Raw genomic sequence first — 12,521 nt, 5'->3', positions numbered from 1 at the left:
GTGTTGGTGTCGTCGAGCAGGTGTTTGAGGAGGTTCCACGTCTTCCCGTTGCGGACCTGTCCGTCGACCGAGTTAGACACCTCGTCTTATTGCTGTTTGGATAGGGTGCTGCAGTGTTCCATTATGGTCTGGTTCAGTTCTGCAATGCGTTTGCGGAGCCTGCGGTTGAGACGCTGGCTCTTCCATCGTGTCAGTAGACTGTTTGGCTTCGAGCAAGTGAGCGAGGCGGCTGTCCATCTTCTCGGTTGGCATATCCGTGCTGAATTTTATGCGAAGCATATCACTAGAGCTCAACCCAGCTCCTCAGGCGCGGCGGTGTCGCCTTTAATACCACGTGACACCGTGACGTCACGACAGAGGAGAAACGGGACTCCAACTCGCGCCGTCGCCCCCCGCATCGGACGCGGTGAGCGTCGAGCAACGCAGCGTTCGGCGCGACAACGAAATGTGCGCCTGAGCAAGCGCCGCACGCCTGAGCCGACGCCGACGACACCGGCTTTTCTGCGACACGAGCTCCTTAACGCTGTCGCGTTAAAATAAAGGCTAGTATGCTTCGCATCCTGGGCTTAACCTTAGCTAAGCCACAGCCATTTTTTTGTGGCCTTACCGACGTCGGCCTTGAGCTGAGCCGTCCACGTCTCGAGGTTCGGGGCAGTGTCTGGAGGGAGTCGTGAGGCGCGAGTCTTGCGAATCTCTGTAATACAAATTAAAGCCCATCCATCCACGCGCCACCGCCGCTCTGGTTGGCGTTGGCGCGTGGATGGATGGGCTTTATGTAGAATGAAATAGGACTGTGCAAGCTGCTTATCTGTTCATTTGCTTACCATTGCTTATTTATTAGAAGTGCTTTCAAGGCTTAGCAACATTTTAGAAAGGATTGGGACTAAAATGAATTGTTTGCAGTTAAACATAAAGCAGAAGTAACACTAAATGAGACATAACAAATTCCAAGTTAAACTGTCAGCTGAATTTTTTACCGTTCATAGCCTCCATAAAAGCAGATGCATGTGAAAGCCTGTCCTTTGATCAGTATACTCTGTACTCCTACCATGGATTCTTTAAAATCAAACACGCGCACACAAACACACACACTTTCAAGGATCCCTCTCAATTCTTGGCAATCCTTTCAAGGTTTGGCAAGGGACATCAGGAAGGAAGACAGCAGCAACTTGCATTTTGTACTTGTAGCAACTGTAGCAGCAGCAACAGCAACTTGTACCATTGGAAAGTCTCTTGAAGTGAAATTTTATTTCATTTTCTTTATCTTCATGCAACTATTCTGAAATCATTACCATCAGGTCAAGTACATGAACATAGTAGCACTACAATAGCGCTTGAAAATATCAGACACATTTTAGTGCTGGCAAACGGGACTGAAAAAAATGCAGCAAGAAGTTCCTTCATATGTAAAGGTTCACTATTGCAAGAAAGTCGGCGAAGAGCAATAGAAGTCTGAAGCTCCGATTGTTGCAATGTCCGACAGGTAGATTACCCTTGTTCTTGTGCTAACAGCAAACAAGATAGTAAGGTGCGCAAGCGGAACTGAATATGTAACATACAAACTTGTTTATTGAAAAGGGCAGGCAGAAAAGAAAAGCACGGTGATAAACGGTGAGCGTGGTGGGGAATCTTTATTCATGACCAAAGGTGACTTAGAAATGTCACTAAAATATTTACTTTTATGAAACTGACACACTCCCCTTTACTGCTACACATTGACCGGTGCATGCAAGTGTGCCCTGCTTATTTTTTACTTCAGTTTTCCTAGTACAGGAGAACCTCATGACATTGCAACTGCCAAAATTGAAAAACGAAAAGACCGCTATACTCTCAACATCCTTGTTCTAACCATAGCTCACGGTTTTCCCATTTGTTCTTCAGGTATATTTATTTTATTTATTTAAGAATACTGCCAGCTTCCATTTGGAAGCCCAGGCAGGAGTGGTACAACATCACGTGATTTCAAACTTTTTTCCTCAAGGGGATAAAAAAAATAAAAAGAGTAAAAAAAAACACTCTAATAGGCAAAGTAAACATATGCAAATACACAAAAGAAATACAATCATGCCGTCACATTGCTGCCAATAGCAAAGGCGTAATAAATGAGTCATCAGAATTTGTAACAAGCAAAGGTACAGTGAATGCATGAGATTACAAGCACGTCTGTACTGCAGATAAGAAGGAGTCTGGAGTGGCTGAGTTGACCACGCTTTGCGGAAGAGCGTTCCATTCGCGAATTGTCTTGGGCAGGAAGGAATAAAGATATGCGTTTGTTCTAGCGCGCGGCAATAATATTGTTTGATTGTGCTTACCTCTGGTCAGTCGCGTTTTGTTAAATTGCATGTAGTTGTCAAATCTCATTTTAGTGTGGTTGTTAACTATGTTATACATTGCTTGTAGACGGTGCATTTTGCGACGAGTTTCTAGTGTCTGGAGCCCAGATCGCAACCTTAAAGAGGTGACTGAAATGCGCCAATTGTAAGCATTGTAGATAAATCTAAGAGCTTTTTTTTGTACTCTTTCGATAATGTCTATACCATCCTTTGTGTGAGGGTCCCAGACTATATCGGAATACTCGAGTGTTGGCCTAATAATTGCCTTATATGCAGTTAATTTGGTAGCACTAGTGCAGTTTTTTAAACGGTGCTTTAATAACGATAACTTTTTCATTGCTGCCGCAGAAACATACCTAACGTGAGCGGTATAGCTCATCTTGGAATCAATTGTAATTCCAAGATATGTGAATTCCTCTACCTGTTTAATGTCCATATTATTTATCGTGTAAGTGCAAATTAGCGGATTTTTTTTACGTGTAATAACCATGTGCGCGCATTTCGAGATGTTTAGGGTCATATGCCACTGGATACACCAGTCGTGTATTGCTATTAGATAGTCAGTTAAGCTAGATTGGTCATCCACAGACTGAATGCTCGAGTAAACAATACAATCGTCCGCAAAAAAGCGACACCGCACGGGAAATTTGCAAGCCAGGTCATTTAGGTAGATAAGAAAAAGAAGTGGCCCTAAAACCGAGCCCTGTGGAACGCCCGAAAGTACAGGCAGCAGGGTACAGGGGCGAGCGATGAATTCGAAGCACCTATGCTGACAAATTGTTTTCGATGCGTCAAGTACGAATCAAGCCAACGCAAAATTTGTTCGTTGCGTATGATGCTGTTTAGCTGTATCATCATTTTTTTGTGTGAAACCCGATCGAAGGCTTTCTCGAAATCTAAAAAGAGAATGTCTACCTGCCCACCTTGATCCAAGATTGCCAGTATTTCGTTAGTCATATGAAGTAACTGCGTAGTGGTAGAAAAGCCACGCCTGAATCCGTGCTGACTCTCACTAAAGAAGTCATTATTTTCTAAAAAGGAACTTAAATGCTTACAAATAAAGTGTTCCATAACTTTAGCAGCGGTGCACAGTAGGGAGATAGGTCTGTAATTTTCTACATTAAGCTTGTCTCCCTTTTTGTGGACTGGGACTACTTTGGCGACTTTCCAGTCGTTAGGCAGATCCCCTTCGTTTAAACTTACGTTAAATATTATGAACAGGTATTTCGCGGACCATTCGGCGTACCGATTAAGAAAAGCGTTAGGTATGTCGTCAGGACCTGCAGATTTTTTTCGATCTAAGTTTAGCAGTGACGAAAATATGCCTTCCTCAGATATGACAAGATCTGGAAGCTTGAGACCAACGCCATGAGTATCATCTTTCTGGGTGGGTTCACGTAAAAATACTGACGAAAAAAACTTGTTTAAAGCTTCCGCAATGCGCTGAGTGTCCGTAACTTCGACATCATTCAGTTTTATCTTGTCTACAGGACTGTTCCGCTTCGATATATGCATCCAAAACTTCCTTGGGTTGTTTTTTAAAAAGTTGTGCATTCTGACATTAAAGAAATGGTATTTACTTAATTTTAATTCGGATCTAAGATCTGCTCGGAGGGATGCCAAAACAGAGTGGCTTGACCGACAGCATGTTAAACGTTTTAATCGACGCTTTAAGTGCAGGATATTACGAGTAATCCACGGGTTTTTTCGGTTGACTTTCTTCCGCTTTTTAGGAACGTACTTTTTGATGCATTCGTGCACGGCGCTCTTAAAGTGCAGCCACAGCTCATTGACGCCTAGGAAACCTTGTCTTTGTTTTTGGGAAAAAGTGTCAAAATCTTGTTCTAAGTAGTCTAGAATGCTTTCGTCTTCGGCGTTAATGAAATCTAAGAATTCTTTCATAGGTTCGCGCGATCGTGCTAACGCAAAGTTACATTTTAAGAGGATAATCTTGTGATCGGATATTCCGGGTAAAACTTCCACGGAAGGGCCCTTTTCAAGAATGGCTTGAGAAACAAAAGCAAGGTCAAGTGTGGTGCTGGAACTGGAAGTGACACGTGTCGGTATCTGCACAAGCTGTGCGAGATTAAAGCAGTACGCAGTTTCAAGCATCAGTTCAGACTGTGCGCAAGGCGGTAGTGAGCTCAGTTGTTCCCAGTCTATTGTGGGCAGATTAAAATCGCCGCACATTATAATCTTGTTGTAGCGTTTGGTGTTTATTTGAAGAAATTCATGCAGTGACTGGAGCAACGAAACATCGGCGCTAGGAGGCCTGTAGACTACACCGACTAGTAGGCTGCATTCACACAAATGAACAAGAATCCAGACCATTTCTACGCTCGTCTCGTGAGGAATAATAGTGAAGTCTATTCCCTTTTTTAAGATAATTGCTACGCCACCCCCTCTTGAGCCACGATCCCTCCTGACCATAATGTGAGAGCTTGGTACTATGTCAGCATCCGAGATGTTTTCGCTTAGCCAAGTTTCAGTTAGGAGTGTTACGTCCGGACGAAAGGCCAAAAGTAAACTTTCTAGTTCTACAGTTTTATTCGTTATACTCCTAGCATTAGCACTTATCATGGTGAGCTCTCGTGGAGGAAGGAGCATGCCCAATGATTTCTTGTTCTGTTTGCGCTTTGATATGTTACTCGTACTGTTTACGACGCCTAGTCACTTGTCACTCACAGGGACTGCCTTATTGAGTGTATCGTCCCACCTGTGCAGCTTGCCGTTAATTCTTACCTTGTCGTAAGTTAAAACCACTTTGTCGTGATTGTTCCTGTTTTGCTTTGTGCATTCCCACAACCTTTTTCTTAATAGCTGAACACGAGGCGAAAAATCCTCAGAAATACTGAAAGGGGTCCCTTTGAGACGGCCACAGTTACTGAGAATCTTTGTCTTGTCCCGCCCATCAACTAGTTTAAGTATGACTGGGCGGCACTTGTTTTCGCATGGCCTCCCAAGCCTATGTATACGCTCTATTTTAACATTAGGAATTTGTAGCACGTCCTCAAGGAATTTCTTAGAAACTTCCTGTTCTAACGTCTGGTGTTGCTCACCCTTTCTTTCCTGTAGCCCATAAAGAATTAAATTGTTCCGTCTGCTTCTGTTTTCCAATTCGTCCACTTTAAGATTGAGATGATCGACAGTTGTTTGTAATTTATCAACTTTACACGTGTATTCGGCGACAGTGACTGCGACATCATCAATTTTCTTGTCAATAGAATTCAATTTATCTTCAAGCCGCTGGCTTGAAGAGCTCATGGTTGCCTTGATCTCGCGTATTTCATGCATTATGTTTTTAAGCATTTCATCCGTAGACGGCCCCGGATTCGATTCAATATCCCCGCAACATGAGATAATATCTACAAAACACAAATACACATTCGTCAACATTGCGAGCAGCGGCCGTGGGCACGGCAAAATGAGCAGACAAGGGTCGTTACTACGGTAGCTGTGAATTTGGCGATAGTCGCTCACCTGGATGAAAAACAAGAGCGGATTGTTCAGATGCATTGTCCCGATACTTTCGCCATGCCCACTGAACGGTCGCTGTCCCTTGGCTGCTTTTATGTAGCCCAGCAGAGGTGATGTAGAAGATAGGGGCGCTTCCTGTCCTTCGAACCACGTCGTCGTTGTGCGCAGGCCCGAAGTGTCGATATCCAGAGATTGTTCCGAGACGTTGCGATGGCGCCCATGCTGCAGTGTCGTCCCTTGAAGAGCAGCATGTTGATAGTAATCCATGGACAATTCTTGACCGGCACTCATCAGAAGCACGGCCTGGATGAAAAACAAGAGCGGATTGTTCAGATGCATTGTCCCGATACTTTCGCCACGCCCACTGAACGGTCGCTGTCCCTTGGCTGCTTTTATGTAGCTCAGCAGAGGTGTCGTAGACGGTAGGGGCGCTTCCTGTCCTTCGAACCACGTCGTCGTTGTGCGCAGGCCCGAAGTGTCGATATCCAGAGATTGTTCCGAGACGTTGCGATGGCGCCCATGCTGCAGTGTCGTCCCTTGAAGAGCAGCATGTTGATAGTAATCCATGGACAATTCTTGACCGGCACTCATCAGAAGCACGGCCTGGATGAAAAACAAGAGCGGATTGTTCAGATGCATTGTCCCGATACTTTCGCCACGCCCACTGAACGGTCGCTGTCCCTTGGCTGCTTTTATGTAGCTCAGCAGAGGTGACGTAGACGATAGGGGCGCTTCCTGTCCTTCGAACCACGTCGTCGTTGTGCGCAGGCCCGAAGTGTCGATATCCAGAGATTGTTCCGAGACGTTGCGATGGCGCCCATGCTGCAGTGTCGTCCCTTGAAGAGCAGCAGGTTGATAGTAATCCATGGACAATTCTTGACCGGCACTCATCAGAAGCACGGCCTGGATGAAAAACAAGAGCGGATTGTTCAGATGCATTGTCCCGATACTTTCGCCATGCCCACTAGGCGAGTAGAACGAGTAGAGTATAGTAGAACCACGTTCATGCGTTTTAGAAAAAAACCGCGAGATAAATCGTACTAACCGAGATAACGTACGATCCGAAGTAACTAAAATGGTTGACACACTCAACCATTGTTGAAATTACGTATATGCGAAGCATCGCGCGGATCGTTCCGGCATGAGACGCCGGCGTGCATCGAGCTGGTGGTGCTCCGGCGGCTGAGGCGCCTTTTGTTGTTTTCCTATTGCGTGGTGTTTTAGAGGGTGGCGGGAAAGCGAAACGTGATCGAGCTGGTGGGCGACGCGCCGGATGCTGCCGAAGTGAAGCGTTGTGCCCACATTGCGCCGCCTGCAACAAGCAACGGCGGCGTGTTTATATTATCGTCTACTAAAAGCGTGTAGTACGCTACCAATGGAACTACGCACCACGCGCTGTATAAGCAGGTAAGTGAAGATGCTTATCGAAACAAGTTTGGTGGCGATAGCTGTGAATGCGGCGTGCGACGACCCAGGCAGAATCGCTGGTATCGGAGTAAGAAATTTCGCGCGCCTCCATTTTCGCGTGAAACGGGTGGCGCGCGTCTCGCGCCTTTTCTTGTTCACATGGGACGTAGCTGGCGGAAAACGTATACGATCGCAGCTGAAGCAGGGAACGGCGGCGCGTTTCGGTTATCGCCTATGAAAAGCGCCCGTTACGCTTCCGACGGCACCACAAGCTGTGAAACAGACAGGCGAACATGCTTATCACAATAGGATTGGAGGTGATAGCGGTGAATGTCACGTGATATGGCCCTGGAGAAGATTTGCTGGTATCGAAATGAGAAACTGAGCGGGTTCTCGCGTTCTCACGTGTGACGGGCGGGCGAGTATTGCGGTGAAGCTGTTACGGCGGGCAGCTATATATATACGTTCTCGATCGCGCGCCTTGCGCATTGCCCATTTTCTTGTTTACACGGGATCTAGCGACCGGAAAACGTATGATACGATCGCAGTTTGGCGACGTACTGAACGTTGGTGGCGAAAAAGTGTGTTTTCCGGGAACGTATGAATTGGTGAGCGTAACTCTATTGGGTCATTTTCTGGGTTCTCGATTGCGAACGTTGGCGCCAGGAAAACGCACGTAACGGGAACGTATCAACGAGGTTCTACTGTGTCTGCCTAAGTACAACTAATTGGTTCTCGTTCAAGAGGGCGCAAACCTGCTCTTTATTCAGGCTCGTTATTATTATACGTTATTGGCTATTGCTGTGCGTGGTACATCCTTATTTTCAGGATTTGTCAGAAATGTCTTGAGCCTCAGAAACAGTGTATACAGTGATCCACTTTAGTGTCTTGTGGTTTAATGCATCTTCGATCACATAAAAGCTGCAGTTGGAAAGTGCAGCTTCTACTTTTGTTTCTTTGTTAACTAGTTTGTACTATGGCATTGAAAGACGAGTTGCGCATAATAGTGAAGTCCCAATGCTTCTATCAGTTTCAAAAATTTGTATTACAATTGATGTCATTCATGAATTAAAATATGCAAGTCTTGAGACCAATTGGAATTGAGACTGACATGGCGAAGGTGATGTCACCCTTCAATATTAGAATCCTGCATAGACCTCTTCGTACAAGAATCATACCAAAGTGCTGAGCAATTTCTTTAAAAAAATTGAAGAATATTCTTAATTAAGTTAGCTAGTCAAAATATGTTGAGTAGGTTTATTTTTGTGCAGAGGTAATTTTTCTTTCAGAGGATTTTTCTTGAGGGTGAAGAGCATGTGCACCTTCCTCCCCCAAATTTCTTTGTACAAGGTTTGCGGACTGACGAGGCCACGATCACTATCGTTGAAACGAACCGCCAGTGGCACCACGCGATTCACCACTGCTTGTCGGAGAACATTGAGTGTGACATGAAGTATCTCATAATATCGCGTACATTTATTTAGCGCAGGTAATCACATGAAACGGTCGTGAATTTTTCTTTCGGATATCGCGGAAGAGTCTTGCAACCTATAAAATGAAATAGACTTTATACTCTGCGCTAAACCTGGCATCATACAATATGTAGACGTGCTCGGCAAGGTGCGCTAGCTGTAGTGATCATAGGATGATAAGAACCTGAATTAGCCTAGACTTGAGGAGGGAACGGAAGAAACTAGTACATAAGAAGCCGATAAATGAGTTAGCGGTAAGAGGGAAAATACAGAAATTCCAGATCAAGCTACAGAACAGTGGTTCGGCTTTAACTCAGGAAGAGGAGCTTAGTTTTGAAGCAATGAACGACAGTCTTATGGGCATCAATAAAGAGTGTGTAATAGAAGTCGTTGGTAACTCCGTTAAACAGGATACCAGAAAGCTAGCAGGAGACCAAAGATCTGATAAAAAAACGCCAATGTATGAAAGCCTCTAACCCTACAGCTTGAATAGGACTGGCAGAGCTTTCCAAGTTAACCAACAATTGTAAGACAGCTGACATAAGGAAGTATAATATGGATAGAATTGAACATCCTCTCAGGAATGGAGGAAGCCTAAAAGCAGGGAAGAAGAAGCTAGGAATTGGCAAGAATGAGATGTATGCGTTAAGAGACAAAGCCAGCAGTATCATTACTAATATGGATGAAATAGTTCAAGTGGCTGAGGAGTTCTATAGAGATTTATACAGTACCAGTGGCACCCACGACGATAATGGAAGAGAGAATAGTCTAGAGGAATTTGACATCCCACAACTAATGTCGGAAGGAGTAAAAGCTTTGGAAGCTATGTAAGGGGGGAAAGCAGCTGGGGAAGATCCGGTAACAGCAGATTTGTTGAAGGCTGGTGGGCAGATTGTTCTAGAAAAGCTGGCCACCCTGTATACGCAATGCCTCATGACCTCGAGCATACCGGAATCTTGGAAGAACGCGAACATAGTCCTATATACTCCATAAGAAAGGGGACGCTAAAGACTTGAAAAATTATAGACCGATCAGCTTACTGTCCGTTGCCTACAAAGTATTTACTAAGGTAATCGCAAATAGAATCAGGAACACCTTAGACTTCTGTCAACCAAAGAACCAGGCAGGATTCCGTAAAGGCTACTCAACTATAGACCATATTCGCACTATCAATCAGGTGATAGAGAAATGTGCGGAATATAACCAACCCTTATATATAACTTTCATTGATTACGAGAAAGCCTTTGATTCAGTCGAAACCTCAGCAGTCATGGAGGCATTACGGAATCATGGTGTAGACGAGCCGTATTTAAGAATACTGAAATATATATATAGCGGCTTCTCAGCCACCGTAGTCCTCCATAGAGAAAGCAACAAAATCCCAATAAAGAAAGGCGTCAGACAGGGAGATACGATCTCTCCAATGCTATTCCAAGCGTGTTTACTGGATGTATTCAGAGACCTGGATTGGGAAAAATTGGGAATAAGAGTTAATGGAGAATACCTTAGTAACTTGCGATTCGCTTATGATATTGCCTAGCTTAGTAACTCAGGGGACCAATTGCAGTGCATGCTCAAGCGTATAACAGCTGTGTCTTACCAGTACTCACGTACAGGGCAGAAATCTGGAGGCTTACGAAAAGGGTTCTACTTAAATTAAGGACGACGCAACGAGCTATGTAAAGACGAATGATAGGTGGAAAGTTAAGGGATAAGAAAAGAGCAGATTGGGTGAGGGAACAAACGCGAGGTAATGACATCTTAGTTGACACCAAGAAAAAGAAATGGGCATTGGCAGGACATGTAATGAGGAGGGAAGATAACCGATGGTCATTAAGGGCTACGGACTGGATCCCAAGGGAAGGTAAGCGTAGCAGGTGGTGGCAGAAAGTTAGGTGGGCGGATGAGATTAAGAAGTTTGCAGGAACAACATGGCCACAATCAGTACATGACCAGGGTAGTTGGGGAAGCATGGAAAGAGGCCGTTGCCCTGCAGTGGGCGTAACCAGGCTGATGATGACTCAGGGAAAACTCGGGGGATATGTGCTTCTATCAGGGAAAATGAGCTGTAATTTTATTGAAAGGGAACGAAAGTCCTGGTAATGGTGGCTCGAGTAGCGGAGAGGAATCATAACGAATTGTCTTTGACGCAGTTTACGCTGAAGGGATTTCCAGTGTACAATCAAACGACCGGCTTTCCGGACGCCCGATAATTCGGACGGCTTCGCGGCATCACCACGTACCCCATTGAGTCAATGTATACGAACGTCTGAAATTTCGGATGCAGGAACCCTTCGCCGGTTCGATTTTCCCGACCTTTTGACAATTTTCCGAAACGATTTTCCAATTTTTGACGATTTTCCGAAATGGCATTAATCGGTGATCGGAGATCGGAAATCGGTAATCGGAGATCGGTGTGCTCAGGTGAGCAGTGGCGTGCCCCTGGCTACGCCACCGGCAGCAGAAGTTTAAGTTCTGGCATATGAGATTAGGAAATGTGCAACCTTAGGATCGATGGACAAGAACAACTGGATATCACTGGGACAGGGGTGAAATATTTTCTTCAAGACTCAGTTAGCATTTATTAGGGAGAAACAAGATTGGTCGTTTGAACAAGAAACAAATGCCAAGTTTCCCCTTTGAATTACGCCTCTAAAAGGCAGCCAGTATTTGCTCTGGCGTACCGTGGTCTGGTGTCACTGATTTTATTGCATTTTCGCATGTTTGGTCCGTGTTAGTAAAAAAAAGTTTTTAAAACTGATATGCTCTCACTCTTTTGATTACTTTAGGTGCAATGCAAGAGTGCCGTTGCAGGCGCTATTCTCATGACGTCATTATCGAATAGCCAGCATGAGAACTTCAAGCCGAACTTTCTTGCGTTGATGTTTTGTGGCTTACTAATATGCCACTCACAGTAAGACCGGCGTTTCTGGTATTGTATTATTTACCAATCCAGTTCACTTTAGCGTTCTTCATTAGTAGAGACTGCATTTCTGGGCACTAAATGTGTGGGTTTTAGGCACTAAAATAGGCACCTAAAGCTCCATTTCGGGCATGATACAGGCAGATAGAGGGAGATGTTTTATTTACGGAAAATGAAAAAGCGTCGACCTGATTTAGTCTGTGATAACACAAGTTTAATGCACCTCAACTGAATTGAAGCAGCCGTCCAAAAAGCTCGTGCGAAATTGCAGTTTTTGTTTGGCAAGAAACGGGATTTATTTTGTGCTCAAAGTAATGTTTCGGAGGACCTTACAGACGGACACCCAAAAATCTGAGAATGCGTGAAGTCGTCAAACATACAGACATGCAAAAACGCTCCATACAGATTTGTCAATGTTGAGCGCTTGATTTCAGCCTACGAGCTTATGCCCCGTGTGGAGAGGCACAATATTGCACTTCAGCACCTAGGGATGATAATCACGTGTTGCTGTTCTTATTGTTTATCGTGATAGCAATTATGTGCTTCTGCCGTCGGCGTCGCCGTGAGGCTCCGTATAAAGTCCAAGGGTGATAAGATCGTCGCTGCTCGCCGTGCCAATAAAAGCGTGCGACGCTCTGCAGGCGATTGCGGCACAATCTCGCGCAGGAAACGGTGGAAGGCGGGTAGGAAACGCGCCGCCTTCCGTAGCGCGCAAGGCTCCGGGGAGAGGTAAGAAAGGGGCGCGTTCTACCCCGGGCGGCCCTAGCCATCTGCGACGGGTACAAGATCCGCAGTGCGTAAGGAGGCAGGGTGCGTTCTACTGCGGGTGGTGGTTGTGGTGGCGAACTCTTTAATTCGCCCGAGAAGAGGGGACCAGTGCGAGGACCGGTTGCGCTGGTTTAGAGGAGG

The 12,521-nt window shown here is 45.2% G+C and overlaps 1 protein-coding gene across 1 annotated transcript; it reads right to left on the bottom strand.

Moving 5' to 3' along the window:
• Positions 1-1,549: 1,549 nt before the first annotated feature.
• LOC139055927 (uncharacterized) lies at positions 1,550-7,364 on the bottom strand. The gene is made up of 2 exons (XM_070533580.1): positions 6,856-7,364; positions 1,550-6,713 (listed from the first exon to the last, which is right to left on the bottom strand). The coding sequence occupies exons 1-2, from the start codon at positions 6,931-6,933 to the stop codon at positions 5,004-5,006; spliced, it is 1,788 nt and encodes a 595-aa protein (XP_070389681.1). The 5' UTR covers positions 6,934-7,364; the 3' UTR covers positions 1,550-5,003.
• Positions 7,365-12,521: the final 5,157 nt, after the last annotated feature.

The sequence above is a fragment of the Dermacentor albipictus genome, chromosome 2 (assembly GCF_038994185.2).
Source record: "Dermacentor albipictus isolate Rhodes 1998 colony chromosome 2, USDA_Dalb.pri_finalv2, whole genome shotgun sequence".
Taxonomy (NCBI): Eukaryota; Metazoa; Arthropoda; class Arachnida; order Ixodida; family Ixodidae; genus Dermacentor; species Dermacentor albipictus.
The sequence above is the reverse complement of the archived record's forward strand: the minus strand, read 5'-3'. Positions and strand labels throughout refer to the sequence as shown.